The sequence below is a fragment of the Ciconia boyciana genome, chromosome 12 (assembly GCF_034638445.1).
Source record: "Ciconia boyciana chromosome 12, ASM3463844v1, whole genome shotgun sequence".
Lineage (NCBI taxonomy): Eukaryota > Metazoa > Chordata > Aves > Ciconiiformes > Ciconiidae > Ciconia > Ciconia boyciana.
In genome coordinates this window covers 21,863,768-21,886,167 of record NC_132945.1, presented here as the reverse complement: position 1 = coordinate 21,886,167, position 22,400 = coordinate 21,863,768, and the positions used below count along the sequence as shown (strand labels likewise).

The window sequence follows — 22,400 nt, the reverse complement described above, 5'->3', positions numbered from 1 at the left end:
CCAGTGAAAAAACTGTAAATTAACTGGATAAAACCAGGTTTCAAGAGAAAAGAGTGGTAAAGGCTTTCATAACTTCAGTGCAAATTCAAGCTGGAAGACAGGCATTTAGTAATTGTAATAACTATCCCAGTATCAAATATTCGCAGTGTTACAAATCACTGCAAGTAGTGGAAGACACGTACTTCACCAAGAGGGGAAAGCGGAGTTTTGAAAACACTTCTTTTAACTATGGGATTAAAGAAAAAATTTTAAAGCTAATTTTTTTAATCTGTTCTGTTTATGTTTTTTTAAACACTGTTTTAGGCAAAAGTTTTAAATGCAAATGAGGAAGGAATCCATTTTGTCCTCTTCCCTCCTGTGTTTCCCCTATGAAATACACTAAGCAGGGGGGAAAAAAAAAAAAGAAAAAAAAGAAAAAAGACAACTACCAAATTCTCAATACAACATAATCTAGACAACTCCTGAGAGGAGACAGATGAGATCTGAGAGCATCTAGGTGAGATTATTACTGGTTAGTTTGTGACTGAAAGAAGAAAACTGCTGAAAGATCAGGTCCTACTTCAAATACATTCTTCTGAAATTTATCCACTGCAAGCCTGAGAGTCTTTCAGCAACAGTTCCCCTTTTAATAGATCGGAATTGTGGAAATCTCCATTAAAAAAAAAAAAAGACCTGAGGTTAGCATTAACTGCAGAAAGCCAACAAATACCATCAAAGCAGCAGTACACAATAACGTCTGATAACTTCAATTATACACAGCAGACGAACAGGTTACTGCCATTACATGCTTAAACCTCAAGCATAAAGCCCCACAAAGAACTGAGGATGCATTAACAGAGATTTTGAATCTTTACAATACTGAATTCAAATCCCCACTCCCTTCCCCAATATAATAAAACCCCCCTACTTTCCGTTCAGAGTTGCTGAAACTCAATTTTGGGGTGGCATTTTGTTCTTAATAAAGACAAATATACTACCATGTGTGTTACAGTGATGACCAACATGACAAAGTGCAGGTTTTCCTGGGAGAGACTATTCAGTAGAAAATAAGAGTAATGTAATGCAGATTGTCTTGATTTGCTGCAGATTCTCCCAAATCCCTCTGCAGGGATTTTACTCTTCAGTAGACTATGCTACGCTACAGGTAGTTTAGAAATAGAACTACAGATATATTTTAAAGTCCATTTAAAGAAAAGAGATGTATTCTTTAAACTGCAGTTCTGCACTCGCAATTAATTTAACCGGTAACAGCCTACAATTTTGCAGAAATGTCGTCTTTTACATCAATATAATTCTACCCAATAGAGTTTTAAATGAAATTTAAAGCCTGGTCTCAGGTTATAGTTGTTCTGACTCCTGGAGGGTAAAGCCTGAATAAGAACAAGGCAGCATGGTATTGCATTTCATTAGCAATCAAGACAGTCTGCTTTCCAGTAATTTTTTTTTTAAAAAGTTAATCTTACAAAGTTGATAGCAAGAGAGATGAGAGGCCTTTATTAGAAACAGGCCTTTCCTATTAAATTTGTTAAGCCAATGAGATCGTGTTCACATTAATGGAAACAAAATTTCAGCCTTCTACATAAACTCACAGCTATCTCTTTAGCAGCCTAGATTTGCTGGCACAGAACAAAAAGCTTTAAGCACACCTCGGTACACTATGAAAAGCTGCCATGCAAAACAATTGTCTTATGCAATATATCTATATAGGTTTCCCTCCTCTTCCTAATGCCTGAAAGGTTGATAACTATTCCCATTACAAGACCCTTTTAATATAAATTTGTACATTTTCTATTTATAATTTTGAATTAATAGCTTATCCCTGCCTGAATTTATTGGAAAGCAAATACAGCACCCATGAAGTCATCCCAACTCAATTGCCCACATTTAACAGCACGTTATACTGTAATGCATCATGCTTAAATCAGTTTAAACTTTTTTTTTAATGACTGCACTGTTTTAAGCTGACAAAGCATCATGATCATCTGTATTCCCTTGTGGGACTATGCTACTTTTAAGGCAAACAGTCTTATCTTTCATTTTGCTCTTCTCAGTATTTCTTGTTTAATAAAAATGATGAATTAGTGACAGGCTGAGCCACAACAAGATAAAACTGCTCTACAGTGAACTCTGCTTTTGCCAATAATTCAATGAGAAACGCTGACGTGAAGATGACTGAATTTATCTCCGGACCAATATAAACGTATACATCCAACAACTCCATTGGTGGAAACAGAAAACTCCATCCCTTACAGAAGTAAGACTACTAAAGAAGCTACAAAATGTGGTCCAAAAGAGGGAAGAAGCATCTGGCTTCATGCCGTCTTCGAATTTAATGATGACCCGAAAAGTACTTTTTCCAGTAAAAGAAAAAAATTTAAAAATTTAAAAATACTTTTTCACCTGAAACTTCTCAAAAAGCTAACGGTTTCTAGAGGTTTATTGTAATTATCTAACTCCGTCTGAGCCCACCAAAAGGGTTCAAACACCAGGATCATATGTACATAACTGATCAGATAGATATAATTATCTTTGCACACAGACAAAATTCACAACACTTGTGTCTTGCCTCCTCAGCCAAACAACTTCTCCTGCAACTTACAGAAGTAGCAGTCAGTAGAAATGCAGATAGCCGGAAAGATTTCTCTGGCTCATGAATAACACATGCTTGGTCTGTGACCAAGAGGCCAAAAACCATCACAGGCTGACAGAGGTGACAAGCGATTTTGTCATATTCATGTGTTTAATCTAGCTTCTCAGAAGCCCGAGCACTTTTTCTTCTTGTGCTACAGAAGAAAAACGGAAGAAACTGAAAAGTAAAGAAGCATTTATTATACACACCCCAGCAGAGATGACAAAAAATGGGAGAGGGAATGAGGAAAAAGAAAAAACATGTATGTAGAACCTGAGTAGGCTAATCTATGTGTCTGAAAACATAGATAATGCCTTGTGTACTCCTCTCACCTATCTTCCCATTGCATCTTTCAGATCACACACTTCTAGATAGGCTATAAATATTTAAGATAAAAATGTAAAGTATGTCATAATACAACAAATCTTCCAAGGAAAAGACGACCTTACTAGCCCTAGAGCAGACTCCATCCTGTTAGCTCCCAGTCATAAAAAGCCACTTTGAAGGCTAACAATACTACTAGCGGTTATGAGTAGATAAAAAGAACCAAAAATCACAATAATTTGTTCAATGACTGGCAACTGGGCCCCACAAAAGGAGTCAAGACAGATTGTAACTGTACGCTCTTCAGTAGCTGCACACAAACTGGCTTTTGTTTTGAAATTGAATTTTACTCAACCGGAAGATTTAAAGAGACAAATTATTTCTCAAGCAGCAGGACAAGAAGGTATCATCTCCAGCTCTTCTGTGTTTTGTGGGTAAGTAAGCCCAATCAAACTGGGTGTGAACTCCTAATTTTTTTCCTGTGACTGAAGATGTCATGACCTACCTCTCCTCTGTGATTCTCCGGAGTTTTCTCAGAATAAAATTGAAGCCACTGTACAGCCTCTGTCTCAGAGAGTCACCATTTGGATCTTTTCTTCTAACCGGAAACTTAACTTTATAAAGACAGAGGTATAAAACCTCAGCAAACTCTTTTGTCAAACTCAGAAGAAATTGGCCCAAAGGCTTACAAAAGTATTTCTTATTGGGGAAGGTGACTAGTAGCAGGCACCATGATCATATAGTACTCCATGCAAAACCCCTAAGAATGAGCAGCCTTTAGACAAAATCCATAATAAGGATGTAAATCCTTCAGACGCAGACAAGTTCATAGCAAACAAAGAAATCGGGCCAAGACTGCAGCGAGGAGAAAGGTATGTTGGCATTCTTGTGCCGACACAACTATATAGCAGAGAAACTTTAACAAACTGCTTGTGTGGTCTATCAAGTACATTGTAATTAACCTCACAAGCAATCAGAACAAAGGGCTTCCAAATAGGATAATGAGGAAACTGCACAGGATTATACATGGTCCAGGCAAGCTACAGGTAAACTAATTTGTATTTAATTTTCTCTAGGACAAAGTGACCTTTAGTTTGCTCTGGAAGAAAAGCAGATGTTCAGGGCTTAAAGATATGACAGACTTCCTATAGCTCTGTAACAAACTATCGCATGTCAGTTATGCCACCATAACTACATGCATACGTAGCCCGTGTAAAGTATGAAGCAATTTAAGAAAATTTACCCCACAAAGGAAGAGTGGACATAGCTCAGGTGATGAGTGGTAACTTTAAACTGCAGTTATTAAAAGATATTTGATTTCTAACACAGCTTTGTTATGACAGAAACAGAACAAAACAAAGAACATTAGCAAAGGATAGCTAGAAGACACCCGTGAAATTTTTCACCCCAGCCAGTTATAATATATATTCTGTAGAGAGCTTGCTGTGAGTTTTCCCAATGAAATCCTTGTTTGCCAAAACAAAACATTTTCACAAAACACTTCTGGTTTAACAGGAATCTCCTAAACCCTGGGCAAAGCTCAACAGGTTTTCTGCTCTGCTTCTGGGAATCTGCTCTGAACATCAGGGCTTCCAGGCTGCCTTTTGCAGACTCTGAAGTAGAAAATTTAAGATAACACTTAAGAGAGATCCAAACATCCAGTTACTTCCCCAAAGAGCAACTAAGTGTCTGATTTTCTGACAGGGGGAAACCTCTCTCTCCCAGTAGAAATATAATAGCTCTGTATTACACCAAATACAGAGCTATTTGCAAGAGTCAGGCATTCTGGCCATCAATTTTGTTTTCATTACACCCCAGAAAGCCACTTAAAACATTAACAGATTTCCTAAAAGCAAGGTACAATGCTGCCACACGCAGGATTAGATTCTGGATTCACATTCTCCATCATATTCATATAACCCTACAAATTAGGAAGTGGGGGGAAGAGCAGAAGAGGAAAAGAAAAAATAAATACCTCAAACTTATTTCAAAATTGCCTTCAGATTATTATCCACATTACTAATAAGAGGCTTTAAAAAGAAACTGAATCAGAAGAATTTTCATATCCATCTGGTAAATGAGGTGTTCTTAAATATACATCACAAAACCTCAATGAACCAAGCATATAATCAGTTAAATATTATTACAAGGGCAACTGCACAAACTGCACAAGGCAAAATGCTCCTAGCATCCGCATTTTGAGCGGATAGCTTCCCAGTTTTTAAGTGTAATAGAAAGCATTGCTGTGTATTTTACACAAGGATACAAAAATGGTGGCAGTTTACTTGTGCAGACATGCCATATTCTGCATGTTGTCACTTGCATTATCAGCAACGTCCTGAACAGCAGCCCAAACCAAAATATCTACTGTAGACAGTACCAGCTAGCACCTGATAGATTGCTCATGAGAAAGAGCTGTAGACCAAATGATTGGCCTTTCCTCTTCAGCTCAAATAAATGAGCACATTTCTCTTCCAAGTACCCTTCTTTTATCACCTACACAGCTGAAATTTGTTTCTTCTCTTTTCATAACATGGCAATGTTGCTGAATGCTAATAAGTTGCTAGTGCAACTAGCTTAAGTGCTAAAACTCATTGCTAAGTAGTACCTACTTTAGCTTATCCCAGCAAGATACTAATATTAGCTTTATGTTTGGTACAAATTGCCATACTTAGAAGCAACCCAGTTGAGCCATATGTCTCAATGAAACTTACAAAATTTACTTCCAATATTTTGCAATCAAATTTTTTTTTTTCAAAAACAAAAGATTTTTTTCACAAAGTTAACATTTGCTCTTCTGAACTATTTCTGCAAGGTTTGCACAAAATTTGAATTATATCCGCCATTAACCTGCAGAAAGCTTTTGCATGCCTATTTCTTTCTAAGAACGAATAAACACGAATTTTTTTGCAGGTGAGAGTATAAGAGACCCTTTCACACAATGAAGTAAAGGTAAGAGCAACCCGCCATTTCATAATCAAAAGACTACAAGAAAAACCATTTGAATGAAAGCATGGTTCAATATTAAAAAAATGAGTTATACAGCTTCTTTCACATTAGGACACTAGAGAAGTCCCTGAAAGAATAGAAATTCCGCTGCCATCTCACAGAGAAATATCAAGAAAAGAGTGGAGCTCAAATCCTCTTTTCCATAGCACAGCAAGAGTCGTGAGTAGATACCACCACATTGCTCAAGTTCAGAGTTGAAAATGGGCACAGAGCCTTGAAGAAATCCTGTTTGACAGATACAGCACCACACAAGAGGAAAAGATCTGTAAGCAACCTTTAACTCACATTTCCCATAACTTCTGATGTAAATGATTAATCGGCAATGGAAAAACCTGGACTCAACTAATGTGAGCAATGGAAATAAAAATTCTGGTCATCATTATCATCATCATCTTCCCAACCACACACATGCATACACACCTCGTTAAAAAATCCAAGCTATTATTTCTAATACTAAATGCTCCTCACACAGGAAACAGACATCTTAAGATTGTAAAAGCCCTTAAATAGTAAAAAAGAAAATTATTCCTTGTACGAACTCCAGAGGAATAGTAACTACCACAATACAATGAAGTATCTGTTCTTACCTTTGCACTTGCTAAAAACCCCAGAGATATGACTACTCTGCCTCGCAGGTCTGGTCTGTCTTTGGGCCACACATACGACAACATTGCTCTGATAATCTTTTTGGCATCTATCTCCTTCAGCTATTGGAAAGAACAAACAAAGGCATCGTATTATAAAGAGACCCCAGGAAGCAAAATAACAGTACAAATAAGAATGAATTTTATATATTTGGATCACGTCCTTATTTTAGTTGATAGGCAACAGATACTTCACGTTTGAAACTAGGGCTGCATATTAAAATTTCAAGTTGTAAGTTTTTAGGTTTATATCCATGACATGCTGTTAAAACAGATGAATTGTTCTTATTTCACATGTCCTCAAGAGTACGAGTATAGCTAGCTGTAAATGGAATACAGAGAAAGCCACAGTTCACCATAGTTGAAATACTTTGCAGAACAAATAAACCGACCCTTCTTTTTTCTCTTCTCAAGATTTCTGTACAAAATGCAAGGGTTTGGTATTTCTTCTTTGGAAGCTGTTTTAACATAGCATAGAAACAACGGGAGGGAAAATGCAAAAAAATTTAAAAATTTTAAAAATTTAATGAAGTAACAAAAACCTAAGGCAAGAAGGAAGTCTGAAAGGTCTACAACAAACCTAAGTAGTTTGGAGAACATTCAGTGAGTCACAACAGAATACAGCATTTTAAAAAAAATCACTAGCATTACAGCAACTCAAATGAATCTTGACTGAACACTTATGTTGATATATAAATTGAACTGAATATAAGTTTCAGCTCAGATGATTTGGTTGCATTACTACAAATTTAAGCATTTCTAACAATCACTTTCACAGTTTTTTGGTCATCTCATAACCTTTGCAGAGAAGTGAGAAATACTCTTCTTCTGCCCCTGTGTTTTAGGGCATGTTTTCAGGAACCCAAAGGGTAGTCCTTCAATGGGTGCCCAATGGAGTCATGACTACCAGCAAGAAAACTATTTTAGTGGCCTTAACTCATCTTCCAATGTCACCACTTCATTTAACAGAATGGCCCCTGAAGTTGAGTAATCAGGCTTCATGAGGCAGAAGAGATACATGGCCACACATTAGCTTAACTGATTATGTCAATTTTTAATGAATTCTTCAAATAGGTTCTCCTTCTCCAAACCTCAAATCTTGCTCTAAAGACTACCACAATTCAGTTAAGTCTACTAGAGAAATATTAGGGGTTTTGTTTTGGGACTTTTTTTTTTTTTTTTTACAGAAACACAGGTTATTTTATGGGATGACAGATGTCTGTATCACTTACACTTGAGATATATTCCACTAAACTTCCAAGCAAAATATATTTATCTGAAGCCTAAACCCTGCTACCCAATTGAGAATAACAGCACATGCAGTAACATACAGCACAAGTATCAACAACTTGTTTTTCTGTGTTGGCTACCCTGGGGTTAGCTTGAAAGACATGAAGGTTGGTTATCTAAAGCTGAAGGGAGGGCAGCAAGTAGCAGCTAATCTCTCCCTTTCAGGCAATATTTTTGTAGTCGGGAAGGAGGGGGGGACGACAACAAAAAGTTAGTCCACACCTTTTGAAGATGACTTTTCATTACAGAAGTCAGTAGAAAGCAGGAGTTTTACAATATATTTTAATGTTTCCCTCACTAGATTGTGCACTCTAAATGCTCCCTCCTCGACTCTGAGGATAAAAGAAATTAGAATAGAAATTCTCGGTTAAGGTCCAGTGTGAATAAGCAAGAAAGGAGAGTTCTGTTAAAAGGTAAAGATTGCTGAGGCAACCAGGGAAGCCAATCCTATAAATGTAAGCTTTTAAAAGCACCGGAAAATTCATCTCAGTGTTTCTAGTCATAGCTTCAAAGAAAACCAAAGGGTAAGAGATACTGCATTTTGTCAACAATTGCAAATGTATTGGAGCATTACACACTATAAGCACATTTCAAACGACTTCAAAAAAATGGATATATGGAAGATTTGTAAGTGAAGAGAGGATGCAAAACTGTTTCTGTTGTGTCCTACCCATTCAGGAGATAGAGGTATCTGCTGCAGCATATACATGAATCTTCCCATTTGAGCCAAGGACACGCATAAATAGCAGTTCAAACATTTGGAAAATATCTTTGATCACCACTTACAGGTTAAAAGGAAGTTAAAAAAAAAGTGGTATCACATTAACACAAAAGATACTAGTGCAACCAGAGCAGTTCTAATTATATGTTGCTATTGGCTAGTCAGACTTTGCACAGAAAAGCTATTAAAAAGAATGAAATACATTGGCTGCAAACAAGGAATCCATTTCCGTTTCTTCATGGCTCTGAACGGTGACAGAAGTAAATCCGTTCAGAAAAAAGTCAGAAGGCAGCCAGTCATTTGCCAAAGGCCTTGCAAAGGAACAAGAAGAAATATCAAAGGAGATGCAAAAGGCACACTTATTACATCAAAGTTTACCATGAAATAAATGTTACTGTTGTACAGAAACATGAGTTGAAAATGGTTTAAATATGCAAGTGGCAACATTAAGAATTAAAATGAGCAATCTGTTTAATGGACCTAGGCCCTTCTTTGATTCTCTATGGTATATAAAAAGGTTAAGAGATGTATTTATTTTACCTCCTTTTAAGTGGCAGTAATGTTTTGTATTTTCTTTCAAGGCCTATTTCTACAGGAATGGAAGGAAAAGTATTATAAATCTAATATAGCAGGGAGCAAAGAAGAAAAATGTTTTCTTCTTTTTGAATGCATCATGTTTTTAAAATACACCACCAAATACTGAAGACTATTTGCAAAGGAATGAGTATTGACCATCTTCCTGTCCCCTCCACCCATCCCATCCAGGTTCTGGACCTTTTAAAATACCTAAAGAGGGGAAAAAAGAAAGTCATCATTCCTCTTCACAATTTCCAAGATTACTGAGTATTGCAAAGCATTCACTGGGCTGACCCTGTGACTTTACAGATAAAGCCTATGTCAGGATGATGAGCTATCAGAAGCATGATGGCAGAAAATGGTAGTTTGACTTGCATTTAAGCTGTCATTGCTGATGAAGAAAAAAAGACCCAGTTCTGGCTCCTTGTGTACTCACTCACAAAGCTGTATCATCCTCTTTATTGTACTAGCACAAGCTGTCTTATATCTGCACGAGGTTATTCTGCAAATCACTAACAGCTTGCTTCCTGCCCTGCTTTCTCCTCTCTTTGCAGCACTGAATTGCACAGTCCCAGCCCATTTCTCATACCACCTCTGGAGCTCACGAAACACCTTGATGAACTGATTCAGTTTATGAAACTGGCAGAAGACTCTTTGGTGTTTGTTGCAGGGTGTTGTCTCAGTAAAGAGAGTCAGATAAACCTACAAACTCAGTAGCACGAGAGAAAGCATGGCTGAGAACAAAACTTACTTTATTTTAATAGCAGGAGGCATTTAGGTTGTTCCAGTCCGTGATATGCAGCTTGCTGTGAGTGAAGCAGCAGTAGTTGTTTGGGAAGGAAGGGGGTGTTCCCACCATTTGGACACGTTATTTTTCAGCTAGATCACTTCACGCTAGCTCACTATCTGACCGTACAGTGACTTATGTAGCAAAACACCAAGGTGAGGAAGGAGGTAGGATTCTTTTTTCAGTTGCCTTATCAGCTTAAATAAATGTCAAACTAGGGCCTGAATTTTCTGTCCAAACTTTGCGAAAAAAGTCCTTAGTCTTCTGTCTTTGTACTATTCATCCCTCCACAGAAGGCAAGCAATGACTAGCAAACTAAACAGCAACTGAGTGAAATGGTGGTAGGGGAAAGCTAATTATCAGGGCTCCATCATGACTATCAGTCTTCCCATAAGAAAGTAATGTATGTCTGCTTAGCAACAAGTCAGGCAGCACAGTTCTTCCTGTCTATTCTGTGTACAAAAGACTAACACACAAAAAACCAAAGGTGGTAAAGAACAATACCGTTTTCAGTTTCAGTATTCAGCACATCAGCCACTGCTGCAAGTAAAAATTATTTTGTAAAAAAACAGATGTGTAAGCTTCTCTCCTAGTTACTTGTGAGATGAAGGTGATGGGCCCTTCATACTCTGTATTTATCCTTACTATTCAGTCCTGTATCCCCTGAAGCTGCTATAGAAGGGGCAATTTAAAACATCAGTCCCAAAGTCAGTTTCCAGAATGAACAGGCTGATTTGTCAAAAAAATTTTGGAAGAGAGAAAGGTGTAACATGCTGACATATATCACCTGCATTTTTCCTAGAAGCATAATCCTAGGGGAAAAAAATTCTCACGTGGTAAATTGGGTGCCAAAACTTTTACACACTGAACATAAGTGTGTGTATACACAAGTGCAAGAATTGCACTTGTAACATCAGGTTTCCTTCCCTTCATTTTTGCTGGAACCTCTTGGCTTTTGCACCCAATGTTACTCTTTGTTTTTTCCATCCTTCACGCATTTCACCTCACCTACAGCTAGTTCTTGCTGCTTTCTCCTGGACAATCCTTAACAGCTGATATTTGTTTAGTAAGACAACAGCCTTAACTGACAATGTCCTATATTAACTACATCATACTCCATTTATTGGAATAAAAAAGTCAGGGGACTGGCTTATACAGGAATAGCTGCAAGTAATGGGTGAATGGAGATTGTCACTGGAATATTTATACTGCCTAGCAGACTAAAAAAATACCAGCTGGCATCAAAATTGCTGGCTAACTTATAGTGAGTTTTTATGTTAAGTGAGTTTTAATGTTAAGGAACATCCACTGTTCCTTAACATTACTAGTGTTTTGGTAAACAGAATCTTCCATTTCCCTCCTGACCAGAGAAAACCCTGAAATTTAAATTTTTGAATGATGCCAAACTGTAGACCTTTGAAAAGTAGTAACTCCAAAGAAAATACATTATTATTAAACATGTAATACCTATGATGATTAAATAGATTTGTCCTGGAAGTTGCCGATCACATGTGAAGGGGTTCAGCTGAAAAAGTCTGCATTTTAGGAAATAGCTTTTTAAAGAAAGAATAAACAGCTCCTTGTGGTATTTTTGAAGATTAAAACTATGAAATTCCCTCTTACTACCAAAGCATAAATTTTGGTAGCATCTCTCCTGACTTCTACCTGTAGCACAAACAGGTTTGGATTCAACGAAAGGACAACTCTCAGATGAAAATTTAAGAGGAAATCCTAGGTTTAACTCTTCAGTTTCTTTACAAATGAGGCTGTAGGAAATACATCATCAGAACAGTTAATCATGAGCAAACCAGCCCCGAAAGACCCAGATTCTGCACTGAAATTTCAGTTTGTCACCAACATGGTCTTCACTAGTTTTGGAAAGATCCCGCCCAAGTCTGAACAAGTTATAATCATCACACAGAATCGTTCTGCAAATACACAAAGCATCAGAAATAAGTTTGCCCAGGACGTGAGAAAATGGAAGTTACATAAACTCAAGAGCTTTGATTTTGCAATTTTAATCATGCAAAGTTTGTGTTGTTTTAACCAAAAGCTTGCCTCGTTTTCTAACTGTAATCATTTGGTCTAATAAAAGATACTGCTTCTCCTTACATACCTATCATAATTATTTTAACATGTGCTTCCTGAATATAAATACAGTCAAAATGTATCAGATGCATTAACATTAAATCCAAGTAAAAATACATGCAGTTTAATTACTTCTCTTCCCCCGCTTCAGGTGCCATTTTACCAACTGATGCAGTAACTTGTATCCACAAGCTGATTTCTACTATCCTGAATGTCAAGTCACAGGGAAGTATCAGTCACAAACAAGAATAACAAATCACTATAAATTACAAAGAAGCATACTTTCCATGAAAAAAAACTAACATAATGCAGGCTAATTTCAAAGGAGTGTGTGACACTAAGACTGTATTTTTAATAAAACAACCGAAGCACTTCAACACAGTTATTACAAACATTTGGTGATTTAAGAGCTAGCAAGCCTGCATCGACAATTAAACAGTATCTACTCCACTACAGTAGTCACGTATCTACCAATGCAGGTTTTCACAAATTGTTGCTTGGGGTATTCAGCTTTTTTTTTTTCCTTTGGGGAAGCTGATCACATTTTTTATTTAAAAAGCAATACTAATCAAGCAATTTTTTACCCCTTCCTTTGGATCTGTGTGAAGCCCTCCACCTGCATGGCCATGCCAACACATTCTCTTTTCTATCAGTCGCCACCTTGGGAGGATCTGTGTGAAAATGAAAAGTCAATTTGCAAGAACCTCAGGAAACATGCATGTAAAAGCCAACAGAAAGAAGAACTACTGGTCTGTTTTCCCTCCCTCATCCTCCAACGGTATCAGCTTGCTTTAATAAAGGATATTACCTCTCTCTAAAAACCTTGCCTTCCCTAAGGAAACAATAGTAAGAAAGGGAATATAAATCTAGCAGTATAGTAAAGAGCATGTTCCAAGCAGCCAGGAGGTAAAGATAACAGAGCCTGAAATATTTCAGTTTAAAAGGAGACCTAAAAACTGAAAAGTAGACTAAAGAACATAGAAAAGAAATTAAAGTTTTGGAGGATAACCATACTCAGGCACATTAATAAACAAAGTGGAACACACTTAAGCAATAATACTCTTTCCGTGTATGTAAAGAGTGGGGGCAAAATAAACAGATAAATCCACTTCAGACTTCTCTTTCCTATCAGGATGAGAACAGTCTACTGGTGCCATATGACAGGTACAAGCTAGCCCGGTCCAGAGCCCCTGCTGCGATCCCTGTACAGCATGTACAGGTGCAGTTAGGAAAAGAACCTGCTTTTTAAAAAAAAAGCTCACTTCTCTTAGCACGTGGCCAAGATTCCCTGCTACATAAATATGGAGCAAATTTATGCATTTATTAATGCATGTAGATGTACTAAAAAATAACAACTCACTACCACTAGGCATTTCTCCAAGTTCAATTCCAAAGTGCTTGCCACAAACAATAGACATACTAAAGTTTTTCAGAAACATTCTGCATTTTGTTTAAAGAATTTGATACATGTTGACAATTTCCAGGTTCAAGTTACGTAAAAGCTCTTTAGGAATCTCATTTTATGTATTTGGTTTGATAGCAGACCTCAGGGTTTCCCAAATCAAAATTTCACTTTTCATATTTTAAAGAAAAATGTTATAAAAAACTATCTAAGTAGATTTCATGCTTTGAAGTCCCAATGACTCTGAAAAGATTTTAGCTGCTTAAGTCAGTTCTATGAGTGGTTATTTTTTTATAATAAAAAAACCCAAAAACAAAAACCAAACCAAATACACTTCCTAGCTTCATACAAGCAAAGTGTGTTACTTAGAAATTTGTCATAATTATTCCATGAACAGTAAAAATTGCATCTTCCTTATGTTTACCTTAGTGTTAAGGCAAGCAGACCTCATAGGAATAAGAGCCTGACATCCTGGTACTCAGAATGATGAGAATAAATTTCTGCAGTTTCTTGATATTCCACAACCTAAGCAGAATTGTGAAGTAATAAAGCCCTACATACTCAAGGAAAACTCACAGTTTTCTATGCATCGGTATTTTCTATGCCTGACAACATGAATCTAAGTATCAACACACAAAACCTACATTTTTAAGAACTCTTTGTAAGTTACTGTATTATCATTGGTTTCTAGAAATTCAAAAAGACTTCCTGAGGAGAGTGCAGCAGTCTGAAGCTTCTAAGCAAAAGTTATCTCCTCTTCTAGAGGCAGAAACATAACTCGCCATTTAACTTGCTGCACTTCAAAACTATAAATAGTGAAATTAAAAAAAAAACCCAGCAGACTAAACTGAAAAATGCTCCAAGGGCTTGAGTTTCCTCTGAGCTGCAAGTAGGAAGAAAACCAATTTATACCTACCTCTGAAGCCTCTAATAACGGCCTTGAATAATCTCCCCCCAGACTGTGCCATGATCTTTGCTTGCAGATTAGTGGAATCTACAGAATAAAAAGGGGAAAAAAAGAAGTGAAAATGGAGTCATGCAGAACATTCACTTCACATTCAGAAAATATTCATCTAGTTTATGTAAACAAGCGTAACATGAAAACAAGGCAGATGGCTTTGTTTTTTAACAACTGACCACAGAAAAAGAAAACTGGTGGGGAGCAGCTGTAAGATAAATTACATTCAACCATTAAAAATGCTAAGTGACAATGAACCTTTCCCTTCCCTGAATCCCCACTCCCATCAGACTTTGTTTCCTTTGTACCATGAAAGCCCAAAGTTTTCTCTTTCCTCTCATTTTAATTTTCTCCCAGGTTGTCTTCTGACTTCTTTCAAATATTCTTTTGTTCTGTTTTTCATTATGAATTGTTATTCTTATGCTTATAGGTTCTGCCATTTCCAATTCCTCTTAGCTCAGCTCATGCCATGCTTGTCTCATAGACCACAAGGCTGATCAAAGCTACAGCTCTTGACTGGGAAGTACTGGGACTATCAGAAATTAGAGCATGGCTGACTACAAGTTTTAGGTAGGCAGGACACAAGATACCCAATATTCACATATCCGTCAATGCACCTTTAATAGATACACTGCTAGGCACCAACTGTAGCATGCTTTACATGTTACATTGAAAGCAATTCATTTTCCATACGAGTTTCAAAGGACCATGTATTTTCCTTAGCTGGACTAGCTGGTAGAGCTTCCCCAGTGGCAAAACAGGGACCTCTCTCTTGGTTAGCAATGATGGTGCCACATCATCTTTGACACATTCAATATTAAATCTTTTACTGCTCTGTTGCAATATTAACCATACACCTCACACTATATAAAAATCACTACCACAGAGCAAAATAGCAAAAGAACGGCTCATCAGCCCAAGGCAAAGGACAAATGTCAAAAAGGAAAAAAAAAAAAAAGAACCTAATCATAAAAAAGGGTATTTTTAACCTTGACAAACAGCAGCACCATCATGTATTTTATACCTTGCCTTAAACATTCCTTTGCTCTTGTCCTAAGACACGTACCATAAGTTATAATTTAGTCAGTCATTTTTAAGAACATTAAGATCATTCCCCCACAAGTCACCTGCTTATTTCAAACATTTCCAGTATATGACATTACACGCAGAGAAAGAGTAAACACTGGAATTATACATTTTGCACTTAGTAGAGCTAACTGGCCTTGGTGAACTGCCCTGATGCTTCCAAGACCTGTGTTAAATGAAGGAGCTTTATTTCTTTATAAGGCACTTCATTGCAGATACACTCATAACTGTACAGTTTCATGTCAGCACAGAGGATTCCATCTAAACCACTATGCTCTCCATATGAACAGTGACAGTTTCATAAACAGAAAATATAATGCAAAGAGAAGGACTTCAAGATGCCTCAGCACATCCCAAGTTACTGCAAATTAATGTAATCATTACAAAGGCATGGTTATTTTGCATACAAGTTCCCACCAACATGCAAGAGGAGGATTAAACGCTCCTAGCAGTAACAACTATTGCGGCATCTGGGGAGTACCTAGAATCCAACACCAAATTAAATTGTACAACCAATACAAAAGGCAGCAGTGTTCTCTAATTCAGCAAAGGCAGTTACATCAATACAACTCCACCTGCTTCACCAGTCAGAGGCCATTCAGAAGTACGGATTAAACTATGACAATTCAGAATTTATAGCGGAGACATGAACCAGGGTGAGAGGCTTAATACCACCAAGTCCTTCATTCCCATCAATGAGATTGAGTTCCCATCGCCTATAGCCTCAAGTGCAGTCAGCATATTGAAACCCACCAGCATTTATACTTCTTTAAACACATGATGCTGATAAAAGACTAAGACACCATGCCAAAGAGACATTAGGGGCTGATGAACCACTGCTCACAACTATGCTTTGGCTTCTCTTAAGACAACACAGCTGGAACCTCTCCTGAGCAGTACCATTCTCTCCTGCTTGGCCTTGCAAGAAAAAAATCTTGAGTACTATAAGAATTGAAATTTAGGTATTTAATTCTGAATGCATTATTTGTTGTTGTAGTATATTCCTAGCACATGAGACTAAACACTGATGCTCCAACAGCTACTGGGAAGAAGCTAATTACTGTTCTTCCAGAGTGTACTCATAGGACATAATAAAAATATTTTACTAATAATTCATATCATTGACCCCAAAGTTCACAAAGTTTTCTTTTGACTGATGTATGAGACAAAAAACATCACAGAAACAACTTCTATTGAAACACCAGCAGATCTGGTCTCAACTACTGCATTAGATAGCCTGCTTACTTGACTGAAGCTATAAACTGTCATGGGGTTAAGAGATAAATACAGGAAAAAGATGAAAAGATTTGCACAAGGTACACAGGAAAACTTAAGTTCTTATTTTCAGTCTTGAGCCTGGAAGACTGGAGGTTTCAATCCTCTCCCAAGCTCCTGCTAAAAACCAAATCTCAGCAAAGAAATACAAAATTAAACAAGGTGAACAATTTACTTCACTGAGAAGTCATCCGGCCATCACAGTATTATCAGCAAAACCGCCCCGACAAGTGGGACTGAAGCTTACCCTGTCACTCTCGCACATCCCACGGGCAGACCTGGGACTCCACTTGCCCTCGCTACAACTCTTTCCCAATAGATTTAAGACTACAAAGGAAAGGCATACTTGAACCTTACTGCAACAGATCACAGTAGCAGGTTATTGCTTTAAAGGAGCAAGAGCAAGTCCTGCTTATTTCTGAATTTAAGAAATCATGCAGGGAACTTTAATTCTGGCATTTCCTAACTTTTGACTGCCTGACTCCGCACCATTATGTTCTTTTAATGTGTTTTTGGATATGATTCTAAATACTCTAAAGCGTGAAACAGATGCCTAGTACTGATTGCACATAAAAGTCATATTGCTAAAGTGTCATGACTATTGGTAGTAGTTTAAATACTATAAATGCAAGCAAACAACAGGGATTAAACACATCTGCGCAAGGTCAAATCCACACTTAGAAGCTTCTCTCTGGAATTATGTTATGTACTGTTCAAGACGTACCGCATTAATCTAATGGAGATGGGTTTTTTTTAAACCGCAACAGAAAAGATAACTCAAGGTAGGATTCAAGTACCTGTGCAGTATTCAAGTCCCACTGTTAATTTTCCTGGGTTTGCAAAGCAAGGAAAAAAAAAAAAGATGAACAGGAAAGAGCAGAGGAAGATGAGAGAAAAGGTGAAAATATTCTGGTATAAACACAGACTGTCACCAATATGAACAATATAAACTTAAGTGGAGTTATGTTTAACAATGGCCAACACGCAATTGCTCTGTACACATACCCAGAGCAAATGAAAGCAAGAAGGGTAAGAAAAAGATACCTTAAGGAGTTTCCCCTGTAACTTCTTACTAATACACCCTCACATTTGGCTTGTTTTGGTAAAACACATCTCAATGGCAGAACAGAAAACCCACACAGCATCACAGCAGGCACCCCAGTGTACACCACAGCATCCCCTACTACAGGGAGTGTTGCTTACCCTGTGCCCCGCCCCCCCCCCCCCCCCCCGTATTCCCCAAATGACTTTCAGATCAAGTTCCCATATTTCCATCTGTTCTACTTCATTACATATCCTTCCTCGTAACAATTTTCAGTATTATTAGATGTCCATTTTTATAGACAGACATATGGGATTGCTGATCTGCTCAGCAGCAATACTTTCTCTATAAAGGGATTTTGAAAATTCAAGGAATTTCAAATACTCCGTTACAAAGCATATATCTGTCAGTAAAGACTGTTGACTAACGGAGACGGTTGATTAATAGTTCCCATGCATCAAGCTGTTCAAATGCAGCATCAAAGTCTAGAGAAGAGAATTCAGCAATGCACACAGACACGTGAAATGACATCTGGACAATAAACATCAGAATAATTTTACAGAACAGACCAGGTTTCAGGTAAAAAAAAAGGGGGTGGGGGGATGGGGCAAAATATAAATAAATTTAACGAAAATACCTGAAACTTCTCTTACAACCACTTCCAGAGCAAGGGATATTATTAAATTATGCAGAAGAACACACTTTTTATCACATGCCATGTGGCAGCTGGAAGGGCAAGATAATGCAAGGGGAAAAAAAAAAAGTCTCTTCTATTTTTTACCGTTATACTTAGAATAATTTACAAAGCCCTGCTTTCTATAACCGCCAAAGTCCTCTCTGAAAGAAACCCCTTGGTGTATTTCTTGACTTATACAGATTCCTAGTAAAATAATTATCCTTATTTAAAGGCTGTTGGACCTTTTCAGTCAAATACTATTTTCCTTCCATTTAAGTTTTAGACTGAATAGAATTTGCCATTGCTTTTATTTTGGATGCAGGCAAACTGTTCTGCAAAAACCTTCTAAGCTTCCTAGAAAAAAATACAGTCTTTGTTTGGTTACTTTTCAAAGTTTACCGAGCAGGCCACATCCAACATACCCATTCTCTCTATTACGACTCAGCAGAGATCCTAAATTCAAAACATGAGTTTTGACACAATGAACCCCTGCCTGCTCCAACTACAGGAGGGTGAACTGAAAGAGCTACATTTACAGAAATACAAACTGATCTCAATATCAAGAAATGGAGTCTGATCACAGTTCCACAATATTTATGACACCTGCTTTTCCCCTCCATAAATTTAGCTATTTTCCTCTCCAGGATACAAATATTACATGTCCTATCACTCAGAAAAGCAAGAGTCTAATCAAAACTACTGAAAAATCTAAGTGTGAGGGAAGAAAGACATGGATCTGTAATGCAACAGCACCCAAACAACTCTACTGTATTTGAATCTCATTGTACTAAGTGCCACAGAAAATACATATATTGTATTACAATACAATTAAGCTTACAATTAATTGTAAGCTTAAAAAAGCTTACAACTGACATGAAACAATGAAGACAAGGGGGATCAAGTACTGCACAGATGGAAAGTAGAGTAGAAGGATGACGAGCAAGTGTTTGAAATCACCTTTTTCAAAAAGAATGGTTAGTAACTTTGCTTTTCTGGTCATATTTCACCAGAGCTTTCTCCTTCCTTTAATCACGTTTTTTTCCTCACATGTTAAGCTATGGCTATACCGTTTAGCAGTCTGAGCTGCGAAAGGCACAGCTCTTGACAGACACAGCTATGCTGTCACAACCCTCTGCTATTTGTGTAGTTATAGCAATAAAAGCAGAACTGTGGTTGTACAGCTGATTTTACTCACAAGAGTGATTTTCCTACAGCAGTGAGGAGCACCGTATTGCTGGTATATTGTCACATTAGGTGCGCCCTCCCGGGAAGGTCCTTGCTATTTAGGAACACTTTGGGGAAGACATGCCATTACAGCCAACTACCTGGATTTCACAAGCGGTTGGGTCCTGCCCATCTCCCATCCCATGTGAGATTAAGAGGCTGCATCACGGGCATTTCTTCCACATTTACTGCTCTTGGTTATACTCAACAAGCTAGTGCAAAATCTAACCCATATTTGATACCTAGAATATAGCAATAAAGGTAATATAAGAGCTTTTCCACACACTAAAGTATATATACTAAGATGTGTCATCACACTGTAGCCTGAGGCTTTCACAAGAACACCTGCTATAAAACGCTATGTTCATTAAACCTTATTCCCAGACAACTGCGCAGGATGCAGCTTAGGACCGTGGCAAACAAGTTTAAGTTGTTTTAAATGCAATACCAGGTGCGTTTCTTCCATTTTTTAATATAGAGAAAAGATCTCAGAATAAGCTCATTAAAAATATTTACAGTCCTCATTAGCATATAAACATAGCAAAATAATTAAATAACTGAAACTAAAATAGGATGCACATATTTGCTCCCAGAAGATTTTTTAAATGCTGAATTACCTAATTTATAAAAATCAATGGCTAATCACTCCAAAATACAACCTGCTGAAGTGCCTAGCCAACTTTTAACAGTCACTTCTGTTGGCGCAGGCACGATATTTCTTGAACGAGCTGACAAATGAGAAGAAAAGAAAAAAGGAAATTGAAATCACAGGACAGTGCATTTTCCTCTATCAGAAGATTCAATTAAATATTTAAAAAATCATGTCAACTGCTCCCAAAATTTTGAAGGACATTATAACCAAAAACTCCAGAACACCAAGTTTGAGCCTCCTGCTAGATAATAATCAAATAAATTTGCACAACACACTTACATAAAATGTGTTGCCTATTTGTCATAATGTGGCACAAAGATTTTATTTAACGAAATGTAAGATCTTGCTTGTGCATTTAATTAATTCTAATTTTCATCCAAATAGAGCTTGATGCAGAGGTGAAGTAAAAATTAATCACCAGGCTGTAAAAAAAGAAATGCATAGTTGACCACTTTCCAACACAGACATGCCTAGAAACTAAAAGGCCAAAGAGATGAATACATATATATACTACAGACACAGCCTTAGCTCTCTAGTTCAGAAAATCTAGAGCAAATCAGCATTTAGCAACATGTGGCAATTAAGACTTATCAGCAAGAATTGGCATTTCTCACATGAAAATAAAAACATTCAAAAGGAAAATAGGATTAAAATTAATACTTCTATGCATCACCATGATAGCGTTGTTTATTTACTAACATCTGAAATAAGTTTCCAGGAACACTGGACAACACCAAGTACTCAGATAGATTTTAACATATCCAAATATATTTGGTCTGCATCAACTTCAACTCTCAGCTTCTTGTCTTAAACAAGTTTCAAAACTAAAACTCCCCAAAATTTACTACTTCACTCCTGCTCATTTCATCTACAAAGTAATATGGACTTGACTGTAGTCCATGACAGAGGTCTGCCTGTCAGGGGCAACTAATCAAGGCAGGTGACAATGAAAAGCTAGTCCTAAACAGTGGTACTCTGGGGGGGCAGGGGGGGAAGGCCATTATCAAACAGAAACAGTAGCTATCCGAGAGTTTATGGAAAGTTCATTCAGTCTTTGAGATACACTTCCTTCCCTCACTTTGAAAAATGCATATGAATTATTGAAAGCTGGACTCATTCAACTTGAGATGCATACTCAATCCTTTACTTGTAACAAAAAAATCATTCACTGGAACACATTACAGCCTTCCACTGCTGACGGAAAGAATTCCAATTCCAATTTCTTTTCCCTACATAACGGCAAAATTAGCTGTCGGCATAAGTTATTCTCTACACAAATGTTTAGCATCCGTTCGAAGGCATTTTTTTTCAATGCTTGTCCACAGAAAGATGATCAAATGCTCGAACGCAGCGTAAAGAGACGGAACGGTCACCTAAACACGACCACAAGGGAGGGAAAGGTTCAGCCTGAAGTTGTCTGGGCCCAAACTTTGCCCAAGACCTTCTCAGTCACGACCAAACCACTCTCCACGCACGCTGCACAGCGAGGGCCACGCCATGCCCCCCAGCCCCTCTGCAAGGGGCTCCCCCGCCGGGGCGGACGGCAGGGGCGGCTTCCGGGAGCGAGGCGGCGGCACCGGCCCCCCCCGACCCACCGGGCCCCTGCCGGGCGGCGAGCGCTGACAACCGGGCAAGGCAAGGACGAAACAGGCCGTCCTCGCAGAGCTCGCGGGGGCAGCGCCGCGGGGCCCGGCGCCCCTCCTCAGCCCCTCACCGCCCGCCCCCGGCGCCCTCCTCCGCCGCCCGCCCTCGGCCGGGGCCGGCGCCCCCACGCACCTGGCCGCTCCCCGGGGCCGCGTGGGCCCGCTGCCGCCCGCTCCCCGCAAGCCAGCCCTGCGCGCAGGCGGCGGCGGCCGCCGGAGGCCGCAGCAGGGCGAGGGCGAGCAGCCGCCGCTTACGGGAAGCGGCTGCCGCCAGGCTCCGCGGAGCCCCCAGCAGCGCCATCTTGCGAGGGCAGGAGACGAGAGGATTGTGGGACGCCGGCGGACCCGCTGGGAGGAGCGGCGGGGCGGGAGGA

General features: G+C 38.5%; 1 protein-coding gene across 1 annotated transcript in view; it reads right to left on the bottom strand.

Moving 5' to 3' along the window:
• Positions 1–22,368, bottom strand: part of ABCB7 (ATP binding cassette subfamily B member 7) — a 41,671-nt gene extending 19,303 nt beyond the window's left edge. Inside the window, exons 1-4 of the mRNA XM_072876732.1 lie at positions 22,160–22,368; positions 14,387–14,464; positions 12,653–12,739; positions 6,550–6,669 (exon numbers count right to left, since the gene is read on the bottom strand). Of these exons, the coding sequence (XP_072732833.1) occupies positions 6,550–6,669; positions 12,653–12,739; positions 14,387–14,464; positions 22,160–22,327 (453 nt within the window). The 5' untranslated portion in view covers positions 22,328–22,368. The remainder of the gene's footprint in view (positions 1–6,549; positions 6,670–12,652; positions 12,740–14,386; positions 14,465–22,159) is intronic.
• Positions 22,369–22,400: the final 32 nt, after the last annotated feature.